The following is a 19930-nucleotide window of genomic DNA, read 5'->3' as shown; positions in this document are numbered from 1 at the left end:
GCGTAATTAATTTATCTCAGAAGCAAAACAACCTCAGTGTTTCTCATTACTTATCCCACATGGGGGTTGCGAGCTGTCAGCCTCCACCCCAAACCTTGCTTTGCCTCCAGCATTTATAATGGTGTTAAATATAGAAAAATGTGTTTTTAATTTATAAGGGGGTTTGCACTCAGAGGCTTGATATGTGAAAGGGTTCACCAGTACAAAAGTTTGAGAACCACTCATTTAGATAATGGCACAGAGAATACACTTATAAAGTTTGCGGATGATACCAAGCTGGGAGGGATTTCAAGTGCTTTGGATAGGATAGGGCTAAAATTCAAAATGATCTGGACAAACTGGAGAAATGTTCTGAAGTAAATAGGATGAAATTCAGTAAGGACAAATGAATCCTATTTGAATCGGTGCGTTCATCAGCCATGTATGCACATTTTTTTAATGTGGTGAGAGAGTTCTTTACTTTTTCAGCTGCTTAGTCTTCCACTGTTGCACAGTATGCTTCTAAACAGTCAGTTGAGTTTCTTGCAGAAAAATGGTGAGCATTTGCCAGTTTTGTTAGGAACCATTGTCCGACTTCAGGATTAACAAGTGACGATGTACTTAACATTGGCCTCCATTTTGTAGTGTGTGATATCTCTTGCTTAAATAGAAAGTATGATGTGACCACCATGTTTGTTCGCATAAACTGTGTTGGGTCTCCAACATTCTTAACGGCCTCATTAAGTACTTCTAAAATTGACTTTGACAGTGACTGGCTTATAAGGCTTTTTCTGTATGTCAATTTAGTCCAGAGGCTTGGTATTTTGCAGCCTTTTCACTTAGTTTGCCAGCATTGGCTTTGCTGATCAGTTTGGCAAACCAAGCTCCTCCACTTTTACTATATAAATCCATGGTACCCCCACATCTTGAATATTGGGTGCAGTTCTGGTCACCTCATCTCAAAAAAAGATGTATTGGAATTGGAAAATGTGAAGAGAAGGCATTTTAAAAATCTTGGCCTATTAGGAAATGTATATTTATATAAGTTTCCCAGTCACAATGCTGGCATTCTGGAGCAAAATCATGATAACGTAGTCCAATAAACAAATGTTCCTTTAACATGCCTCTCCCTTTTCCCTCCACTGCATTCCACTCATAGTTATTATCCTTGGTCAGTGGAGACCCAGAGTTCAGAGCTTCTTTTGTGTGATTTCACCTCCCACCTTGGATAGTGGTGGGGGAAAAGGCACTTTGCTCATTCCCCCAGCTACTCGCCACTAGCTCAGTCACCAGTGGTGCTGTGCCATCAGCTTCTGCTGCCACTGTGAGCTCTGCAAGTCGGTCCCTTGAGGTTCCACACAGCTCTCAGTGGGAGAACCTCAGTGCTAGAGGCTGGGCTGTCTCTTCCACCGAAACACTGTCCCCCAGCAGGTCTAAGCACTTACACCTGATTATCTGTGATTTCAGCTCTAGTGCTCACTTTAAAAAAAAAAAAAACTCTCTATCAAGCCTAATCAGCTCTATCTTCAAACAGGGGAGAAGGATAGGTCAAATGGTACTTATGATTCTTAGGCAGAGCCCACGCCACCAAGTAAATTACTTGTCCCCACCCCTTCTCTCTCTCTCTCTCCCCACTGGGATCTGGCATCCAAACCCACTGCTTAGCAAGTGCAGTTCAGTTGAAGGTGGGTGACCCCCTCATTCAGGACAGGCTAAATACAGCCCTTCTGCCCTTTACTCATATAACAAGGATAACATTCCATTACCCCCACATTCAATACTAAAGTGATTTGTAACCCGGCACCAGGCAAAATCGATCATTTGGGCAAGATAGCTCTCTGTCTGATAGATACCTAGGCAGAGTAGGTGTGTTCATGTAAATATAATCTGGTCCTGAAGCCTTCCTGCAACCCCACCCTCGAGCTCATCATTAGCTGTCAGGGGAGAGCTCAAATCATAATTTGAAATTATTAGGTTGGCCAACATCGCCAAAACAAATGCACCAACCTTCTCATAAAAAAACAACAGCTATGTGAGGAAGCTAGTCTCTGTTCATGCTTTTCAAACCTCTTATGCTTTTTCCGGTGCCAATGTTTTATCATCTATTGTTTATGCTTTTAAAGTGTGTACTGTTGACCACCTCTGGGTGGGGGGTGGGGGTGATGGGGAAATTCAGGTAAATCCCTGCCATGATGCTATATAATGCTGTATAATCCTGCTGCAGAATCACCAGACAGCCTTTTAGGTTCTAGAGACTCAGATTTACTTGTAATGTGATTTTAGGGAGTGTATGTAACTTCTGAGGCTTTTATGCAAGAGAAGTTTGCATGCAATCCATCTAAATGTAGCAGTTAATTCAAGTGGGAGAAGAGAGAAAATCTGCCAGAAGCTGAAAGAGAATGGCCTAAAAACAGTTTTAAAAATAAACAAACTTGGAACAAATCCAAGGACAGCAAGGAACCAGTTCAGGCTGCATTCAACCACCACACTGTAGCATGGTAAGATTAAGTTTAAAGAGCAATAGTTTACATAGGTATTTTTTAAAACGTTCTCTGAATATTTAACTTGTATATTGCAGTGAGAAGGAACCAAAATAAATACAAATCCAATTATTTTCACAGATTCTTCTTGTATTCTTGTTACTCTCTAATTTGAGGCCAATAAAGGGGTTTCAAATTTTTTGCAACAGCTGTTCAAGCTCTTCCATCTCTTTGTACTGGATGATGGCTCTCACAAGAGAGTTATACAGGCTGTTCCACAGTTTTAAGACTATGAGTTCATCAAAAGGGTGCAACTTCACAACATGCTGTGGTGAAAAATAAGCAATGCTAAATTCTTCTATTATACAAAAATCGAATTAGCAACTTTGGGACTGGAGAAAAAATGAAATATTGAATATTCAGTCAGAACTGTATTTCAAGTGTCAGAAAAAGCAAAGCAATGTGGTAACAGTGCAATAACATACTGGAGTTTGTGTGGCTACATGACATGGTAGCAAGTGTGGGCCAGTGGCTCGGGCGCAGGACTGACAATCACAGGGCATAAGTTCTGTTCTGAGCTCTGCCACTGACTCACTGTCATAACCTCTCTATTCATCTTTATAAAGATAACAATACTTACCCACCTTTGTAAAGAGCTTTGACATGTATACGTGAGATCATAGCTTTGAGGCTCTGATAACAACACTGCACCCAATAGGAGGGTACTAAATCTCCACAAGGCTCAAAAGGATTAGCTTAGTTGTTGGTTTTGCTTCAGACATGATGTAGCTTTTCAAGTTCCATATTCTGGCATTCTGTTTATACCTGTGTCTTCAGTTATTATAGTGATTTTTTTCAGGTAGTATTTTTAAATGAGTTTTCCCTAGGTGTTCCCTACAGAAGAAAGAATTAGAAGGACTTTAATATTAAGGTTTGGTCTTCTTTCTCAGACTCTCACAAGCTGGTGTTCTATTACTCCCTTCCATGCTAGCCCTACTAAATTGTTTCCTACAGGCCTGTGCTGTTAGCTTTCGTATTTAAAGTAAAGTTGGTGGCATGCTATCCATTGCCAGTGCCCTTTGACAGTTCTGTGATTCGGCAGTAACAGAATTTTCTGCAGAATTCATCCCTTGCTGCAAAATTGTGCTCCAGTCTCAGCTTTTTTTTTAAGTGAATGGTTCTAGTTCTTATGATTATGAAGATGATCTTTGAAATCATGAACAGATTTGAAACCAATGCAGTGCAGAGAGCCTGCAACAATAGCTCTGAAAACTGTGTACTTCCCTGTTCATCTCAGTTAGGGCCCATGGACTCTGCAGATCCACAGCATCTGGCTTTTGCAGGCAAGCTCCTGATACTTTGTATTCAGTTTCCCTTTTTGGTCAAGACTGGTCTGCAGCTGCCTCTTGTCTTCCAGTTTTCCTCACTAGGGGGAGTTAATCAGATTACAGTGAAAACTCTGCACTGTTCCTTTGAGCTCAGGCAGGAGGGGGTTAGAGACAGAGCTAACATACAATTTACAGCCAGGGAGTGGTGGAGGGGGTTGGGGGAGGAAGAGAAGAGGAATGGAATCTAAGAATTTATGCTGGCAAATAGAGCTAGTTGGCAAAATTCCAATGAAATATTGTTCATCAGAATTTGTGGATTCATTAAAAGCTAAACGTTTCACTGAGATGGTTCAGTTTCAGCAAAGTTCCAGTTGAACCCAGGCAGCGATCCGCCAGAACCCTGCCAGCTTCCCTGCCCAGCTCCTCAGCAGACCACATTGGAGGACTCTTTAGTGGAGAATTTAGAAAATGTTGGTTTTCATTCCTAATTGGAACAAAACTAAATTGTGAAATATCAAAATCCTCAATGAAACTGAATTACCATTCTCTGCACAGCTCAACTGGCAAGTTAGGCTGGCTGGGGAATAGTGCAGTAGCTGAAGCCCTTGGATCCAGGGAAATGAGATGTAAAACCATCTACAAGCTCTGCACTCCTGTCCTCCAAATTTCTTTGACACATGCAGACAGAGGGATGGCCTGAACCGGGCTGCTTGGACAGCATCACAGGAGCAAAGTCCCAGGGAGTGGAGTTGGGCTGCCTGGAGAGCATAGTGAAAACTCATCCACGAAAGTAGTCACTGTCAAAAATAATCTCTCATGAACGTTATGCCAATACGAATTTTCAGTTAAAATAGCCATAGTTCTGTTTTTGTGTGGGAGTAAATGGGAATAAATGGTGTTTCGTGACAATGGAATAAATTAATGTTATTGTGGAATTTAGGGATTGTTGCCACAGAAATTAGGAGTTGTTGCCACATGTTGTGAATCTGGTCTAATTGTGTCAATAAGTACACAGGACTTAGAATATAGAATGCATTCACAGTGATGTTTGTTTGATTTACCGTAAGAGCTGTGATTATATTCTGTACCAGAGACATTGATAGAAAAGTAAATTTAGGCCATGTCTACACTACAAAATTAAGTCAACCTACCTTCCATTGGCATAGAGCTGCTGCAGTAATTACACCTCTTGTGCTTTTCCACACTTTGCTCCTTGTGTCAGCAGTGTATGTCCTCACCAGGAGCGCTTTTATTGATTGTACTGTCAGTGTGGGGCATTGTGGGACAGTTCCTGAAAGCCAGTAACAGTCGACGTAAGTAATGCAGTGTCTATGCTGATACTGCTTTGACCCAATTACTTCAACCTTAACTCTATGCCGCTTATGAAAGTGGTGTTAAGTCGGCGTAGAGGGGCAGTTACATAAGCGAGAGCAAAATTTAAATGTAGACTCTTCCATAATTATGTTGAAGTAAACTGCCTTGCATCGATCTAAGGCCTGGTCTACACTAAGCGTTTAAACCGGTTTTAGGAGCGTAAAACCGATTTAATGCCACACCCGTCCACGCTGAGAGGCCCTTTATATCGATATAAAGGGCTCTTTAAATCGATTTCTGTACTCCTACCTAACGAGAAAAGTAGCGCTAGTATCGGTATTAACATATCGGATTAGGGTTAGTGTGGCCGCAGATCGACGGTATTGGCCTCCGGGTGGTATCCCACAGTGCACCACTGACCGCTCTGGACAGCAATCTGAACTCGGATGCAGTGGCCAGTAGACAGGAAAAGCCCCGCGAACTTTTGAATATTTCCTGTTTGCCCAGCGTGGAGCTCCGATCAGCACGTGTGGCGATGCAGTTAAAAATCAAAATAAAGAAAGAGCTCCAGCATGGACCATGCGGATGTGATTGCTGTAAGGGCAGGCAAATCTGTTCTATCAGCGCTCCATTACAGAAGACGAAATTCAAAATCATTTTAAAAAAATCTCCAGACAGACGCCATAGCAGGGACTCAGCGCACTGCTGCGTGACAAGTGTAACGGAAAGCCAAAGAATCAAATGGACGCTCATGGACTGGAGGACTCAAGCTATCCCACAGTTCCTGCAGTCTCCGAAAAGCATTTGCATTCTTGGCTGAGCTCCAAATGCTTCTAGGGTCAAACACAGTGTCCGCGGTGGGTCAGGGCATAGCTCGGCAATTTACGCACCCCCCCCCACGCACCCCCAGAAGTGAAAGGGAAAACAATCCTCTCTTGACTCTTTTACATGTCACCCTATCTTTACTGAATGCTGCAGATAGACGGGATGCTGCAGCACTCAACACCAACATCCTTGCTCCCCCCCCCCCCACCATGGGTGGCTGATGGTGCAGTATGACTGATATCCATCGTCATCATCAGCCTATTGGCACATGGGGCAGTGCAAAAGGACTGGTAACCATGCCGACTAGCGTCAGTTAGGTCAATCAAGGGCACCTGCTCCTAATTTTTCCTGGTAGATGGTGCAGTATGGCTGGTAACCGTCTTCATCATAGCAACAGGGGGCTGAGCTCCATCAGCCCCCACCCTTCATGTGTAAAGAAAAGATTCAATTGCCCCTGGACTGGCAGTGGGATGCTGGGCTCCTCTTCTCCACACTGCTTAATGTCCTGTCTGGACTATCATAGCAGCGGGAGGCTGCCTTCCACTCATTTCTCACTAACAAGTCACTATGTCTTTTTCCTTATTCTTTATTACTTCATCACACAAGTGGGGGGACAATGCTATGGTAGCCCAGGAAGGCTGGGGGAAGAACGGAATCAACAGGTGGGGTTGTTGCAGGAGCACCCCCTGTGAATAGCATACAGCTCATAATTTCTGCAGGATCTGACACAGAGCAGCTGTGCTCTCTGGTTCTATGATACAGTGGTTCTCTAGTACACTTGCCCATATTCTAGGCAGGACTGATTCTATTTTTAGATACCAAAAAGGAGGGAATGACTCAGGGAGTCATTCCCAATTTTGGCTTTTGCGCCCCTGGCTGAGATCAGCCAGGGGCACTTACGACAGCAGCAAATGGTGCAGTGCAAAAGGACTGGTAACCATGATCATCTTATTACCAATTTATGGTATGGTAGATGGTACAGTATGGCTGGTAACCATCTCTGCTGTCATGCAAAAGCAAAAGCATGCTGTTGTGTAGCGCTGCTGAATCTCCTCTGTGAGCGGCATCTAGTACACATACGGTGACAGTCACAAAAGGCAAAACAGGCTCCATGATTGCCATGCTATGGCATCTGCCAGGGCAATCCAGGGAAAAAAGGCGTGAAATGCTTGTCTGCCGTTGCTTTCCCAGAGGAAGGAGTGACTGACGACATTTACCCAGAACCACCCGCGACAATGATTTTTGCCCCATCAGGCACTGGGATCTCAACCCGGAAATTCCAAGGGGCGGGGTAGGCTGCAGGAACTATGGGATAGCTACGGGATAGCTACCCACAGTGCAACGCTCCAGAAATCGACGCTAGCCTCGGACCGTGGATGCACACCACCGATTTAATGTGTTTAGTGTGGCCGCTCACACTCGATTTTATACAATCTGTTTTGCTAAACCGGTTTATGTAAAATCGGAATAATCCCGTAGTGTAGACGTACCCTAACTCTGTAGCGTAGATCAGATCTTAGAGGTATAGTCAAGTGGACATTCGCTGCGTAACTTTTGATTTATATAAATGTTGCTATCATTATTAAATATTTATACTACAGAAGAGCCCAACTTCAACAGTTGGGCCCAAAACTACTGGGAAGAATTTAAAGTGAGAATTAGTATTAAATTTAATGAACGTTCAATGAAATAAAAACTACAAATTGGAAGTTCACTCTTTTTTAAAATATAGTGGCAGTAGGATGAAGGAGTGGCCAAGCCACATGTGAGCATGGGGAAATGTTGTAGACATGGAGAACATTTGCAGCCATTTATTTATGTTCACTTTAATGCTATGTACTAAAGCAATCAATGTGCTGGTACATGGAAAAAGTTGCTAGATGTCAAAAATAGTAAATGGAATAGTTCTGTTTTATCTTTCAAATAATTGTTAAAAAAATTGCATTTCACTGTATGTGGTTAGTCTTATATTTGGGTGATTTGTATTGTAAATGTGTATTCTATGTCCTATACTACTTTCTTAAAATGAAAATAAACAAGAGCTGTTCCTCATATTTTTTTAACAAAGTTTAAGAGTGGAAAGTTTTTTCATTTGTAACACAGAGCAAGAAAGGCCCTCTTGTGGTCATGATTTTTAAAAGTCATGGGAATTTTCCCTTCTGTGCCTTACCTCAGCCAAGCAATATTGTAATAGAATATTGATTTTAGGGAGAGTTTATCAGTAGAAAAAACCATACATGACACAAGTCTTTTTCTGGTCTTGTCATTCTTATGATGCTAGTTTGAGCCAGTAAGTTTTGCACTATTTGCAATTTAGTCATGTAACTTGCTACTTTAGACTATGTAGCTGGGGAGCTTTCCATTAACTGCACATATTAATAATGGGGGGAATTTATTTATTGAATAATGGATTTCTTAAGTAGCTAAAGCACCATACTATTGTACAAAGAGTAGAGTATATTGTAGTTACTTTATATCTCAGTTTGCTCCTTAAACCACAAATTTGTGTTTTCTCTTTGACCACTTTGCAATAATTCTTTTCTCTCTCTCTTTCAACAGCCCAGTGACTTCTCAGTATCTCTAAAGGCATCAGGGAAGAACAAACATTTCAAGGTGCAGCTCGTGGACAATGTCTATTGTATTGGCCAGCGTCGATTTCCTTCAATGGATGAATTGGTGGAACACTACAAAAAAGCTCCCATCTTCACCAGTGAACACGGGGAAAAGTTATATCTTGTGAAAGCACTTCAGTGACGTTGAAGATAGACTATGCCGCCTAGGCCTCTTATAACTTTCAAGCCTTAGGTCCTAATTCACTTTTATAGAGAAGAGCAATCTACTCCCTGAAGCAGGCTTAAAGAATGGGCTCTTTCCAAAGTGTTTGCTCTGTTGGTTGTTATTGTCCTTTTTTGGTTTGGTTTTGTTTTGTTTGCCTAGTTTATCTTTTTGGTTCTGTTAATCTCAGATGACCTCCCCTCAGGTTGAAAATTTCACTTAAATGGGGTTGTAAGCACTCACTCTCATGCCTGAGTTCTAAACTCCCCTCTTCTGTGTACGTTTACATAGTTAGTTCCAATAAACGAGGGGTGTTTTCAATTCAAAACAGTGTTAATCTGTTCAAATTGCTCATGCTGACAGAACTGTTCTTTTGAGAGACATCGGGCACAGTTTGAATGCACTGAAGCTGCAGCTAATTAAGTGAGATATAGTAGACATAACAGTTGTGGCAGTGAGTTCTGTAGCTATTTTGCTTACCAAGTAGTATATTACAAAAATTCCTAGTTCCTAGAAGCACTCTTTACACTGTACTCTGCTATTACATTGCCTCTTTAACTCTTTGTAAAGAGTACACTAATTAAAGCATTTTGTAATAGTACTTCTTAATCTACTATGGTAAGATTGTAGTAAAAGAAAACTATCTAGTGTATTTTGGTCTGTAATTGCAACAGAGAGGAATTTTCTTTTTTACATTGATTGCTAGAGAAAGAATCATTGAATTGTAAAGGCTGAATGTTTTGGTAATCTACAACCAAATGTGCCATCCACATAATGCTTTTTCCTCTTGCCCTTCTGCTTGTTTGAATTAAACAATTATGTATTTAATTCTCAAAGTAATATGTATCTGTAGCTGATTGTTGACACTAATACAGAAGATTAATAAAAACTGATCTTGGGGTAGGGTGGGCGGGCTACCAACACTATTCTATATATAGATATATATATATTTGCTTTATAGAGAAAATCTTCAGGGTTTACAGATTGGTGGGATTGGTAGTAGGAGACACACAGAATGTTTATGAAGAAAATGCATTTTCTCTTTTCTTTACATTTAAACTCCTTTATGGTTTAAATATACAGTCTTGAGATGGCACATTCCTGAGATTGAAGAAGGGATCTTGAGATCTCAAATTCTTGCATACCCAGTTTTTTGGATATTGTAATAAAAAAGATATTATGTCAAGATGGAGTACTGGATTTATCCTTGAGTGGTAGTCATGGTGTTGGTTTAGTAAGGTAAAATAGTGTAAATATGGAATTTGTGTATTTTGAATTTGATCTAAGAAGAAAAAAAATAGCAACATACCATAGGTAATGAGATATACTCTGTAAGGTTTTCAGTATTGATTACTATGATGAGGAAGACCATAAATTGCTTTAATGAAAATGCAAAAGGAAGCCGTTTCCTAAGGCCTTCACCTTTTGTTTTATTTGTTGTTTATCTGTCATTGAAATATGATTCCTTGTTTACCCTGGGAGTTCAGCCACTGGCTGAGACTCTGTAACGTGAACAGGATTTATACCAGTGCAGCATGATTTACTTTTATTTAAATCATCTTTGCTATGTACTTGCACAGGTGACTGAAAACCCAGTGTAAGAAAGGCTTTTAAAGAGGGTTAAAAAAAGAACAAGATAAATTCATGGAGGATAGGTCCATCAATGGCCGTTAGCCAGGATGAGCAGGTATGATGTCCCTAGCAGCTTTCCCAGAAGCTGGGAATGAGCAGCAGGGGATGAATCACTTGATGGTTTCCAGTTCTGTTCTTTCCCTCTGAAGCACCTGGCATTGGCCACTGTCAGAAGACAGGAAACTGGGAAGGATAGACCTTTGGTCTGACCTAGTATGGCCATTCTTATGTTGAGGGGCAGACACTGTTTTGGAAGTTTTACAAGCCTATTGTTTTCTTATCACGCCTGTGTGTGCACGATCGCACGCTCTCTCTCCCTTCCTCTCTGCCCTTTTAGGTTGCTTCATTTTTTCAATAGAATCTATTAGTAAAAATCAGACATCTGCTTGACTTTCTATAGGACAGCTCTGTAGTGGCACCACTGATTAAGAGTGACCCAGATCTGTATAGTCACCTTGCTATCATAAAGAGTCCTAATTTGTGTACTGACATCTCCAGGCAGTGGCCAAACATTAGGAACATAGGAATTTCCATACCAAACTAAGGTTTTTTTCTTCACCCTTCTCTGGATTCCTTCTATATGGCGATCTAACTGAATACTTTACTTTAAATGAGGGGATACCACAAGTTTATATAACGCCATCACAATCTTGTTGTTGTTTTCTCTCACGATTTTTATACATCCTAACCTTGCTTGGTTTTGACTGCTGCTGTGTATTGAGCAGAGGTGTTCATTGAGCTGCCTACAGTGAGAGGACGGGTCTTTTTCCTGAGTGGTTACAGTTAATTTATAAGCCAGCAATGTTATATGAGTAATTCATATTATTCTTTCTAATGAGTTTTAGCTTGCCTTTGTCAGTGCTGAATTTAATCATGCTGGTTTGTTGGGTCCCTCTGCAGTTCCTCAGTCTCTCGTAGTCTGGACTGATGTAAATAATTTTGTGTCTTCTGCAAGCTTTTCCACCTGACTGATTCCACTTTTTCACAGTTGTTTAATGATTATACTAAACAATACTGGTACTAATAAAGATTGCTGGGATATTCTACTGTTAGAATATCTATTTTAGGAATAATTGGAAACTATTTCTGTTTCTCAGCCAGTTTCTACTCCCGACATAACCTTTATCTGTCACTCCATGACTGCTTAGTTTCCATAACAGCCTCTTGTCAGAGGTTATTGGGTTTTTGTTTTGTTTTTTAAGATTACAGAAATTAATCCACTTGTTCTTCAGCTCCTTTTTTTCATTAACAGGGCTTAAAGAATTTTAGTAGATTAGAAAGACATGATTTTTCTTTACATAATTATTCTGGCTTTTCCAAATAATATCAGATTTTTCTAAGTGCATTTATTCTATTTTTAATTATTTCAGCCAATGTTATTGGTGCTGCCATTTAATGTTTTTCTTGCCTTTCACTTTTTTTTAATTTAGTCATATGCACATCTTCTCTGAATCCGTTAAAATACACTGCTGTATCTAAACATGCAGCAATAGTTAAAGGATTCTAATTTCCTCACTACGATCTTTTTGATTAGCTGCTTCTTTTCTTTTATTATTTATTTGTTTTGTCATAGCACCTAGGGAGCCCTGGTCATTGACCAGGACCCCATTGTGCTAGTGCTCTACAAACACAATAAAAAATAGTCAAATCCTGCCCTTTGTACATTTGAGTGTCAATGGTCTAGTATGATCTAGTATGGCATATTTGTAGTCTTATGATTTAGAATTTTATATTCTGTTGAATGGTCTTTTCCACTCAGAAATTTTCTTTCACAAATTTCTGTGGAATTTTTTAAATCTAGTGCTACACCTCCACCCCTTTGCCTTATGCTGTTCATCTTGTATAATTTATGACTTGGTATAGCAATATATGCTATTGATTTTTTGCATTCTACAATGTTTCAGTAATGCCTATTCTTCAAGTAGTGTCCCTGTGGGTGCTCTACTTCAGTTTCACATGTACCTTGAGCCTTGATTGGAGATTTTTTGTTAGCAGCCTCCATTCAGCCCAGGCATGCACTCTATACAATTTTGTGCTTCACTCCAAGGGTATATAGGGCTGTGAGGGAAAACCACCCTCAGTTCTTTCTCTGCTACATTAGCCTGAGATGGAGCTGTGGTGTGTTTTTCTTTAGTTTAGTTTAGTGTTGTCAGTCTAAAATTAATTACATAGCAGTAAGAGGTTTGAGATTTTTTTTTCCTATCCTTTTTTTCTGGGGAGCTTATTTGGCCTGGCTGGGCATGCCTGGCTCGCCAGGTTTCAAACAGTGCATCTCTTGCCGGGAGGCTATCCAAATCACGGACAGCCACTCTAAGTGTATCCACTGCTTGGGACTCCCATATCTCCCAGAAGTGTAATTTTTGACTGGCTCTCAAATCTAGAGCATGGAAGAATCGAGAGACCAAATTGAAGCTGCTGGTGATGGAGCACTCCCTACACCCCAGTACATCTGTCTCTGGACAGATCTGAGGCCCCTTCAACCTCAGCTAAGGTCTCCCTTAAGAGGGGAATGGCCTCGGAGGACCCAGGGAAGGTTCAGAAGAAGGAACTGGTTTCTAAGAGGTCCCAATCTCCTAAGTCTATGGTGTGGGAGGCCTCGACCTGACAGTATCATGGAGGTGAAAGACTCTGCCTCTGGTGTCGTCGGAGCAGGGAGATCCAAGAGCACGTCAGAAAAACACAGCTCTAACAGACCCTCAGTACTGATTGTGAAAGACCGGGCAGTCCAAACACTTCTCTAAAATGGCACCGTCTACATCAAATTACCAATGGTGCCTTCCCACTCGTCTCCATTGGTACCAAAAAGGCTTTAAAAAGGGCTAACTTTTTGTATAATTATAGGAAAAACAATTTTGGAAAAAAATGGTTTCTGCTCCTAAAAATGAGTCCGTGTACCCAAAAATAGATATCCTAGTAACTGGTTTTTTGGAATTTAGACTAGCAACTTGCTTGGCAAAAGCAACTGGATAGTTACTGGTTATGATTTCTGTTCACTACTGGTCTAGGTTGGACCAATAACCTAAAGTTGAAAGGATTTCTATGTCATTTTCAATCCTTGGTCCATCTAGTTTTTACCCCTTTGTCAATGTGTACAAGTCAGTGTTTGTAAATTTTAGTTTATAATTAAATTTAGGGCTTGTCTACACAGTGGAGGAATGCACACTACAGGGGTATGATTTCTGTAGAAACAACAGAACATTGTTTTAAGTAATAAAAATATAGGATGGACTCAGGAATTATTTGGAATTATTTTACCTTTTTCTCCTACGTAGGTTACTTTGTTACTTAGGTTGAATTTTTGCATAATAAGCCAATTCAGTGTATATTTTATAAATTTACTACAAGGGTTAATTAAACAAACAGTTATAACACAAATGTAAATTTAAGTGAAATATATTACTAGTTAAGTTAGCTTATAGTTTTGCTCACTTAATTTACAAAGGTACAAGTTGAGGTTACAATTGAGATTTAATCAATAAGTAGTCAATGGTTCAATTTATCTGGCTTGCCAATTACTGCAGTTAGCAATTAAATCAAACTACAATGTGCAATTTGAGGAAAACAATCCTCTTCAAATTTTATAGGAAGGTTAAGTGGAGAAGTTCTTCCCTTTGGCTTGAGCAGTTTATCTCAGTGTCTGCTAGAGACAAGGACTGTTGCCTGCCTTGATTTTAGGGAAGTACTCTTAAAATAATTTCTTTATAGCTTCCTTTTGGCTACTTTTCTCCCATTAAGCTTCACTGTTCACAAAGATTACAGTAAGCTTGTCTTGTTTAATGTATTTATCTCCCACAATGCCTGCATCTTTCTGGTAGTCTGGCACAGACACCGTGATTTCTGAATTACCAGATTTATAGCAGTTTTAGAATGATACTGGTTTAATCCAGAGATCTTTCTGTCTCAATAACAGATTTATGGGTTTAGTCTCTAGTTTGGGGAACAGTAACACAAAAAGAGACCCATGCACTAGTGGGTTAGAGCAATTTGAGATCCTCGAATTGCTCTACAGAAAGATTTTTCACACTTTCTCAAAGTCTCACATGATTGGTTTTAGCTTGGGACAGGTTAATATTTACTGCTATCTTCATCAATTATAAGATGACATTTAAGCTTTCACATGTGATGGGCTTGATCTTTCCTCTCTCTTAGTTGCACTTTAGGCTGATCTCAGCCAGTGTTCTCTCTTCCTTTGTGTGGCCCTTCCAAGGAAGAGGAGAGCAGGACACCACTTTGGGTGTTGTGTTGATGGGAGAGAGGCCCCCCCTTCTGTCTGCATAGTTGGCATCTTTTGTAGGGATCATTGATTCCTCTACTCCATCCCAGCGGACACTCTTGTCCAATTAGGAGTTCCAGCATGTTGGTTATATCTCCTTGTGGACCAGTGACCTGTCACCTTAATCTTGGAGTTGCATTGAAGATTCCATTCTAGCGTGTATGTGTCAAACCTGTTTGTTGCTAACTGCAAACTGATATCTCCCGAAAACAGGACACAAGAAGATGCCATATGATAAGGAGCTGATAGGCAAACTTCTACTTAGGTTCTAGATATAATGTCTTGATTGATGAAATAATTAATGGCTAGTCAGCATTCACTCATTTCAGCATATTCTTGTGACAGGCGATTAATTATGACACTTGCAAAGTAGTCTTAAGAATTGAGGATAGTGTTTAGGGCAAGTCAGTGGCCTTATCCTAATAGTCTTTTGCCTACATACAAAAAGTTTCTTCAAGCATTCTTTAGAAATGCTGACGTGAACATTTGGCCTACCAAAGTTACCCAGGTGTAAATCCAAATATGGCCTACGTTCCTTAACTTTTAAAGTGCACTAATATGTTGCATATTAATTGGTCTGCATAGATCCTACTGGTGAACACTAAATTGTTGTTCATAATTAAACTACTCATTTCACAGTGCTTACTATTGTTGGTAAAACTATTTAAGATGACTGAAAGGTGTATTGATTTGCAGAAGTAACTCAAGCTCTTAAACTATAGCAGGAACTGTAAATTCTTATATACCTTTAAAAATTATTTGGTGTCTCTTAAGTGAAAAATTCCATATAAATAGATTTTTTTTCCTCTTCATGCACAGTCCTGATTACTATTACAGCTGACCTGTTCCATTACAAAAGGCTAAAGGCTCTGTTGGAGGGAGAGGAGAGTCAGAATTGTTTACCCTAGCTTCATTGCTTGTTACTGTTCTGTAGAGGAGTGTTTTAGGTAACAACACAATTGTGCACTGAGAACTTCAGAAATGTATATTGCTGTGTAGCAAATCTCAATCCAATATTTACTTAATAGGTGAGCTACATGGTACAGTAATGATGTCTGATACTTGCAGAATCCTGTGAAATGAGCATATTACAAAAACAGTAGGTTAATTCCCTCACTGCTGATTAGTAGAACCAGGTAGCGTGTACATTCAGATCTAGAACTACATCTGATTTAAAATCCAACAAAGAGTGCAGTTTGTGGACAGAAAGGGACAGGACATGAAATATAGTCTTTTTTTTCCTGTTTAAGTAATAGTTTCAGGTACCACACTTGCCCCGGAGACCTCTTGACAATTTTTGTGATTTTAAAATTGTTTTTCTTTATATTAAAATGGGTTTTCTCTCCCGTTGCTGTGTGAAATATCCACACAAAGAGAAGAGGAAGCTGATTTTACCACAGAAAATTAATGATTCATAACAAATTGGAAAAATAGATTTTTGTTCCTGTAATTTTTCAGTTATGATAATATTAAGTGTTAGCTATAAGAGTAAGAGGTTAAAAAGGTAGACAAAGGTATGATTTTTACATTGACAGGCAGATTATCCCCCAGCAGTGGATGTCCGTCCATATCAATGGATGCTTCTGTTATCTGAGAAAAAAACTACAGGTAAGAAATATTTTTTTCTCTTTGCTTGAACAAGTCTTGTATGTGGACTTTGACATCTGATATTGTGGTAATATTTCCATATCAATGTGGTCTGGAAATTAATATGTCAAATTCTAAACCGGTTGTTACCTATGCACTCTTCTCTTAGTGGAGAATTAGATCTGCCTCTCAAGTGATTTATTCTGCTGTCTACAAGGTAGATCTTGTTCCCTTGTCCCCTATTCTGACAGTGACCACCAACTCCATTCACTGAATGTGAGGGTTCTAGGCCTGAAGAAGTGATGTCAGTGTTCACGTCAAGATACAGGAATGGTGATAGTTCTCAGAAGGGGAGAAGATAGGCTATTTAGGTCTCACTCCAGGAAACAGTTGCAACCCACTTTTGTTTCTGAACAGCCAGAATTTTCCCTCCTTCACAGCATATCAGATCAGCATCCTCTTAGAAATTAGCCAGTCCTCATGTAACACCCACTGGAATAAGTCTCCTCACTGTAATTGAAGGTGTAGTGGAGAATAATGGACCACACTAATAGATTTTATTTTAAATTTTAATTTCCAGCGTTGAGTTCAGCACAGTAGTAATTAGTGCTGTGAAGAACTCCTTGAGTGGAATAGTGAGGCCTGTGAAAGTGAGAACACTTTCACAGGGCCTTGAGATTTGAGCCAGTCCCACCACACACACCAACCCAACCTGAATATTCTCACCAGTAACCACACTGCACACCACACACCTAACTCACTCTCAAACCCATGCCCAACAAACAACGATGCCAACTCTGCCAACCATATCTACACACACACACACACACCACAGGAGACCCAACACACCACCCCACACCACCATCACGGTTCATTCCACCTGCCCAATATAATATATATGCCCATCATGCCCAGCAATGCCCCCTCCTCTATGTACATTGGCCAACTGGACAGTCTCTAAGGAAAGGATAAATGGACAAACAAACCAGAACCAGAATGGCAATATACAAAAAACAAAAAGAACACACCAACCTCTCCCTGGCCACACAAGCAGACAAATTCAGCTCTCAAAAACAAAAAAAAACTTCAAAAAAACTTCAAAGAAGAACTTGCTGAGAAACTGCTGAGCTCCAGCAATCTGCAGACCAGACACCATCAGCTCAGGATTAAACAAAAAGACTGAATTACAGAACCAGTTTCTCACACAGTTTCTCCTCCCTGGTTTTCTCAACTCAACTGCTCCCTCTGGCCTCATCACTCTCCTCTGAACTAACTTTACTTATCTCTAGCTTACTTCTGCTTGCATATATAACCTGCTGCCAAAAATTTCTCCAAAAGCATCATTCATTCACCCAAGCTACATGCGTCTGTTAGTCTATAAGTTGCCACAGGATTCTTTGTTTTTTTACAGATACAGATCCAGACTAACAGATCCACCTAGACACACACTAACACCATGCACCTGCATTTGCTGCAGGCAAGGATTCACAAAATTTGCAAATCCATCAATGCACATCCATCAAGAAACTTGATCAACTTTTTTCCAACACAGCAATGGACAACATGCACGGATGGACATCAAAGGAAAAAAATCCAAATCTACAAACATACTACACAGACACATACTAGAGAGCAGTACTCTATCAAAGCAAAGAACCTGAAAAAACTAAAGCAAGCCCAACACAGCAAACGGAAAACAACAAACAAGAAAGCTCTCAAAAGAACTCTCATAAACTGGACTTCACTAAAAATAAGAAACTTATAACACAACCAGACAACATACAAATACAGATCTACATCACACCTCTACAAAAAGGAAAGCTGAAAAAACTGTGTAAAAAAGGCTACCTGCCACCCCCAACAAACTCCCCACCCCCCACAACCCACCCCCAACAATCCGTCCATCTATCCTGTCATCTCACACACTCAGCTGCACCTCTGTCTCCCCCTATCTCACCTCTTCTCTTTTGCCTGCCACCCCCAACATGATGATACCTCCTGGTCAAGATCTGAAGCCTACTTCGCCCGTCTCTACTTCAAGATACTTTCAGGACACAACACTCAGCAGCCACAAGTCACCCTCACCCAGAACACCAACAGCAAAGAAGAAGAACTCCATGGACTCCTCACATGTGACTCAGGACAGTCTGCTATCAGAAATTCTGTGGAAACTTCAGAATGCAGGCACAAAGGCACAAAACACCTCATCGCTTGCCTCATAGCCTAAGCAGACCACCAATGCCATCCACATCCTCAGAAACCATCCTGACATTTATAAGAGGCTGATAAAGGAGGAGAAAGAGTTGTCATCATGAACAGGTGATGACTACCAAGGAGGCCGCCAGACAACTCTCCACTCCAATCTCAAAACAGGATCCCTCTCCAGATCCCACTGAGGAATACACTAAGGAACTGAACCATCTACACACTCCAACATACTCTACACTAACACAAATCAACATAACATTAGAGCCTACTCTATCTACTGCTACTATAAATAAAACAAAATCCACCACTGCCATCCTGGAGGCTGCCATCATCTCCATGGCATTGGCTCTCTCTGAAGGACTGTCTGGATATGTGGACTCTCTCAGACCCTATGCCACCACCAGCACTATCTCCTCCCTGAAACCACCACTGATTTGAGAGGAAACAATGCATTGTTTCTGACCTTCCAGAACCATCTGGCCACCAATGGGTGAGGCTCTACTCTACACCAGCATCACCATGAGCTGACACAAGCTGCTGTGTCTCAGTATCTCCCCTGATGATGCAGCACAACTGGTTGCTGAGCTCTGTGCCTGTATCCTCCTCCTCAGACAATTTCATTTTTGATGACAATATATTATCCTCAGGTCAGTAAGGCACACCGCACCCCGCACTTGCTGGCAATAAATATTTTTCATTTTATGGGGGACCTTCATTCCACTCGCCTCCCACCACACCCCTTCTTCTCTACCTCGCTACATTGATGACATCTTCATCATCTGGACCCATGGGAAGGAGCTCTGAGAAAAAAGGTACGATCCACCATCACCCATCCACACCACCAACATCAGCCTGGACCAACACATTCTACCACAGGAGGTCCACTTTCCTGGCAAATAAAACTCAGTCTGGACAATCCGCCACCACCACCTATATGACCCACCTACCCCCTTAAATGCCTCTATTTTCCCCCGGGCACACCCACACACCTTCCACATACAGCCTAGCACTGCAACCAGAACCCGGATCTGCTCTAACCCACAGACCACAGACAACACCTACAACCTCTCCACCAAACTCAAGCATTCTCTACCAACCACAGTACCAGACCCAAGACAGATCAAACAGGCCAGGCGTGTACCCAGAAGCCTCCCTACTCCAAGACAAAGACAAGAAAAAGAGAAGGGAACCACTGGCCATCCACTGGCCAGTCCAAAAAAACCCACCTAAAACCCACATCCAGGATCTACAACAACAGGACAGACAGTCTCCCACCACCAGGCCTTGGGTGGCAGGCACACCCTGCAGCCACCACAGACAACACACCAGCAATGGCATCCCAGCCCCACCAACCACACACCCACCCACACCATGTACTCTCGCACCACCCCATGCAGACACCCTCGTGCACCTCTGCCCACATGCTCTCACCACCAACACCATCACCACACACAACAACTCACCCACACCATCACCACTTCACCACCACCACTCATTCCAACCAATATATCTCAGTATATGCCATGCAC

The 19930-nt window shown here is 41.1% G+C and overlaps 1 protein-coding gene across 5 annotated transcripts in view; it reads left to right on the top strand.

Moving 5' to 3' along the window:
* NCK2 (NCK adaptor protein 2) overlaps nt 1–9887 on the top strand; it is a 163386-nt gene extending 153499 nt beyond the window's left edge. For all 5 annotated transcript variants that reach the window (XM_039500420.1, XM_039500408.1, XM_039500423.1 and 2 more), the window contains one exon: nt 8486–9887. In XM_039500420.1, coding sequence (XP_039356354.1) covers nt 8486–8680 — 195 coding nt within the window. In that variant the 3' untranslated portion in view covers nt 8681–9887. The remainder of the gene's footprint in view (nt 1–8485) is intronic.
* The last annotated feature ends 10043 nt before the right edge of the window (nt 9888–19930 follow it).

The sequence above is a fragment of the Mauremys reevesii genome, linkage group 1 (assembly GCF_016161935.1).
Source record: "Mauremys reevesii isolate NIE-2019 linkage group 1, ASM1616193v1, whole genome shotgun sequence".
NCBI lineage: Eukaryota > Metazoa > Chordata > Testudines > Geoemydidae > Mauremys > Mauremys reevesii.
The sequence above is the reverse complement of the archived record's forward strand: the minus strand, read 5'-3'. Positions and strand labels throughout refer to the sequence as shown.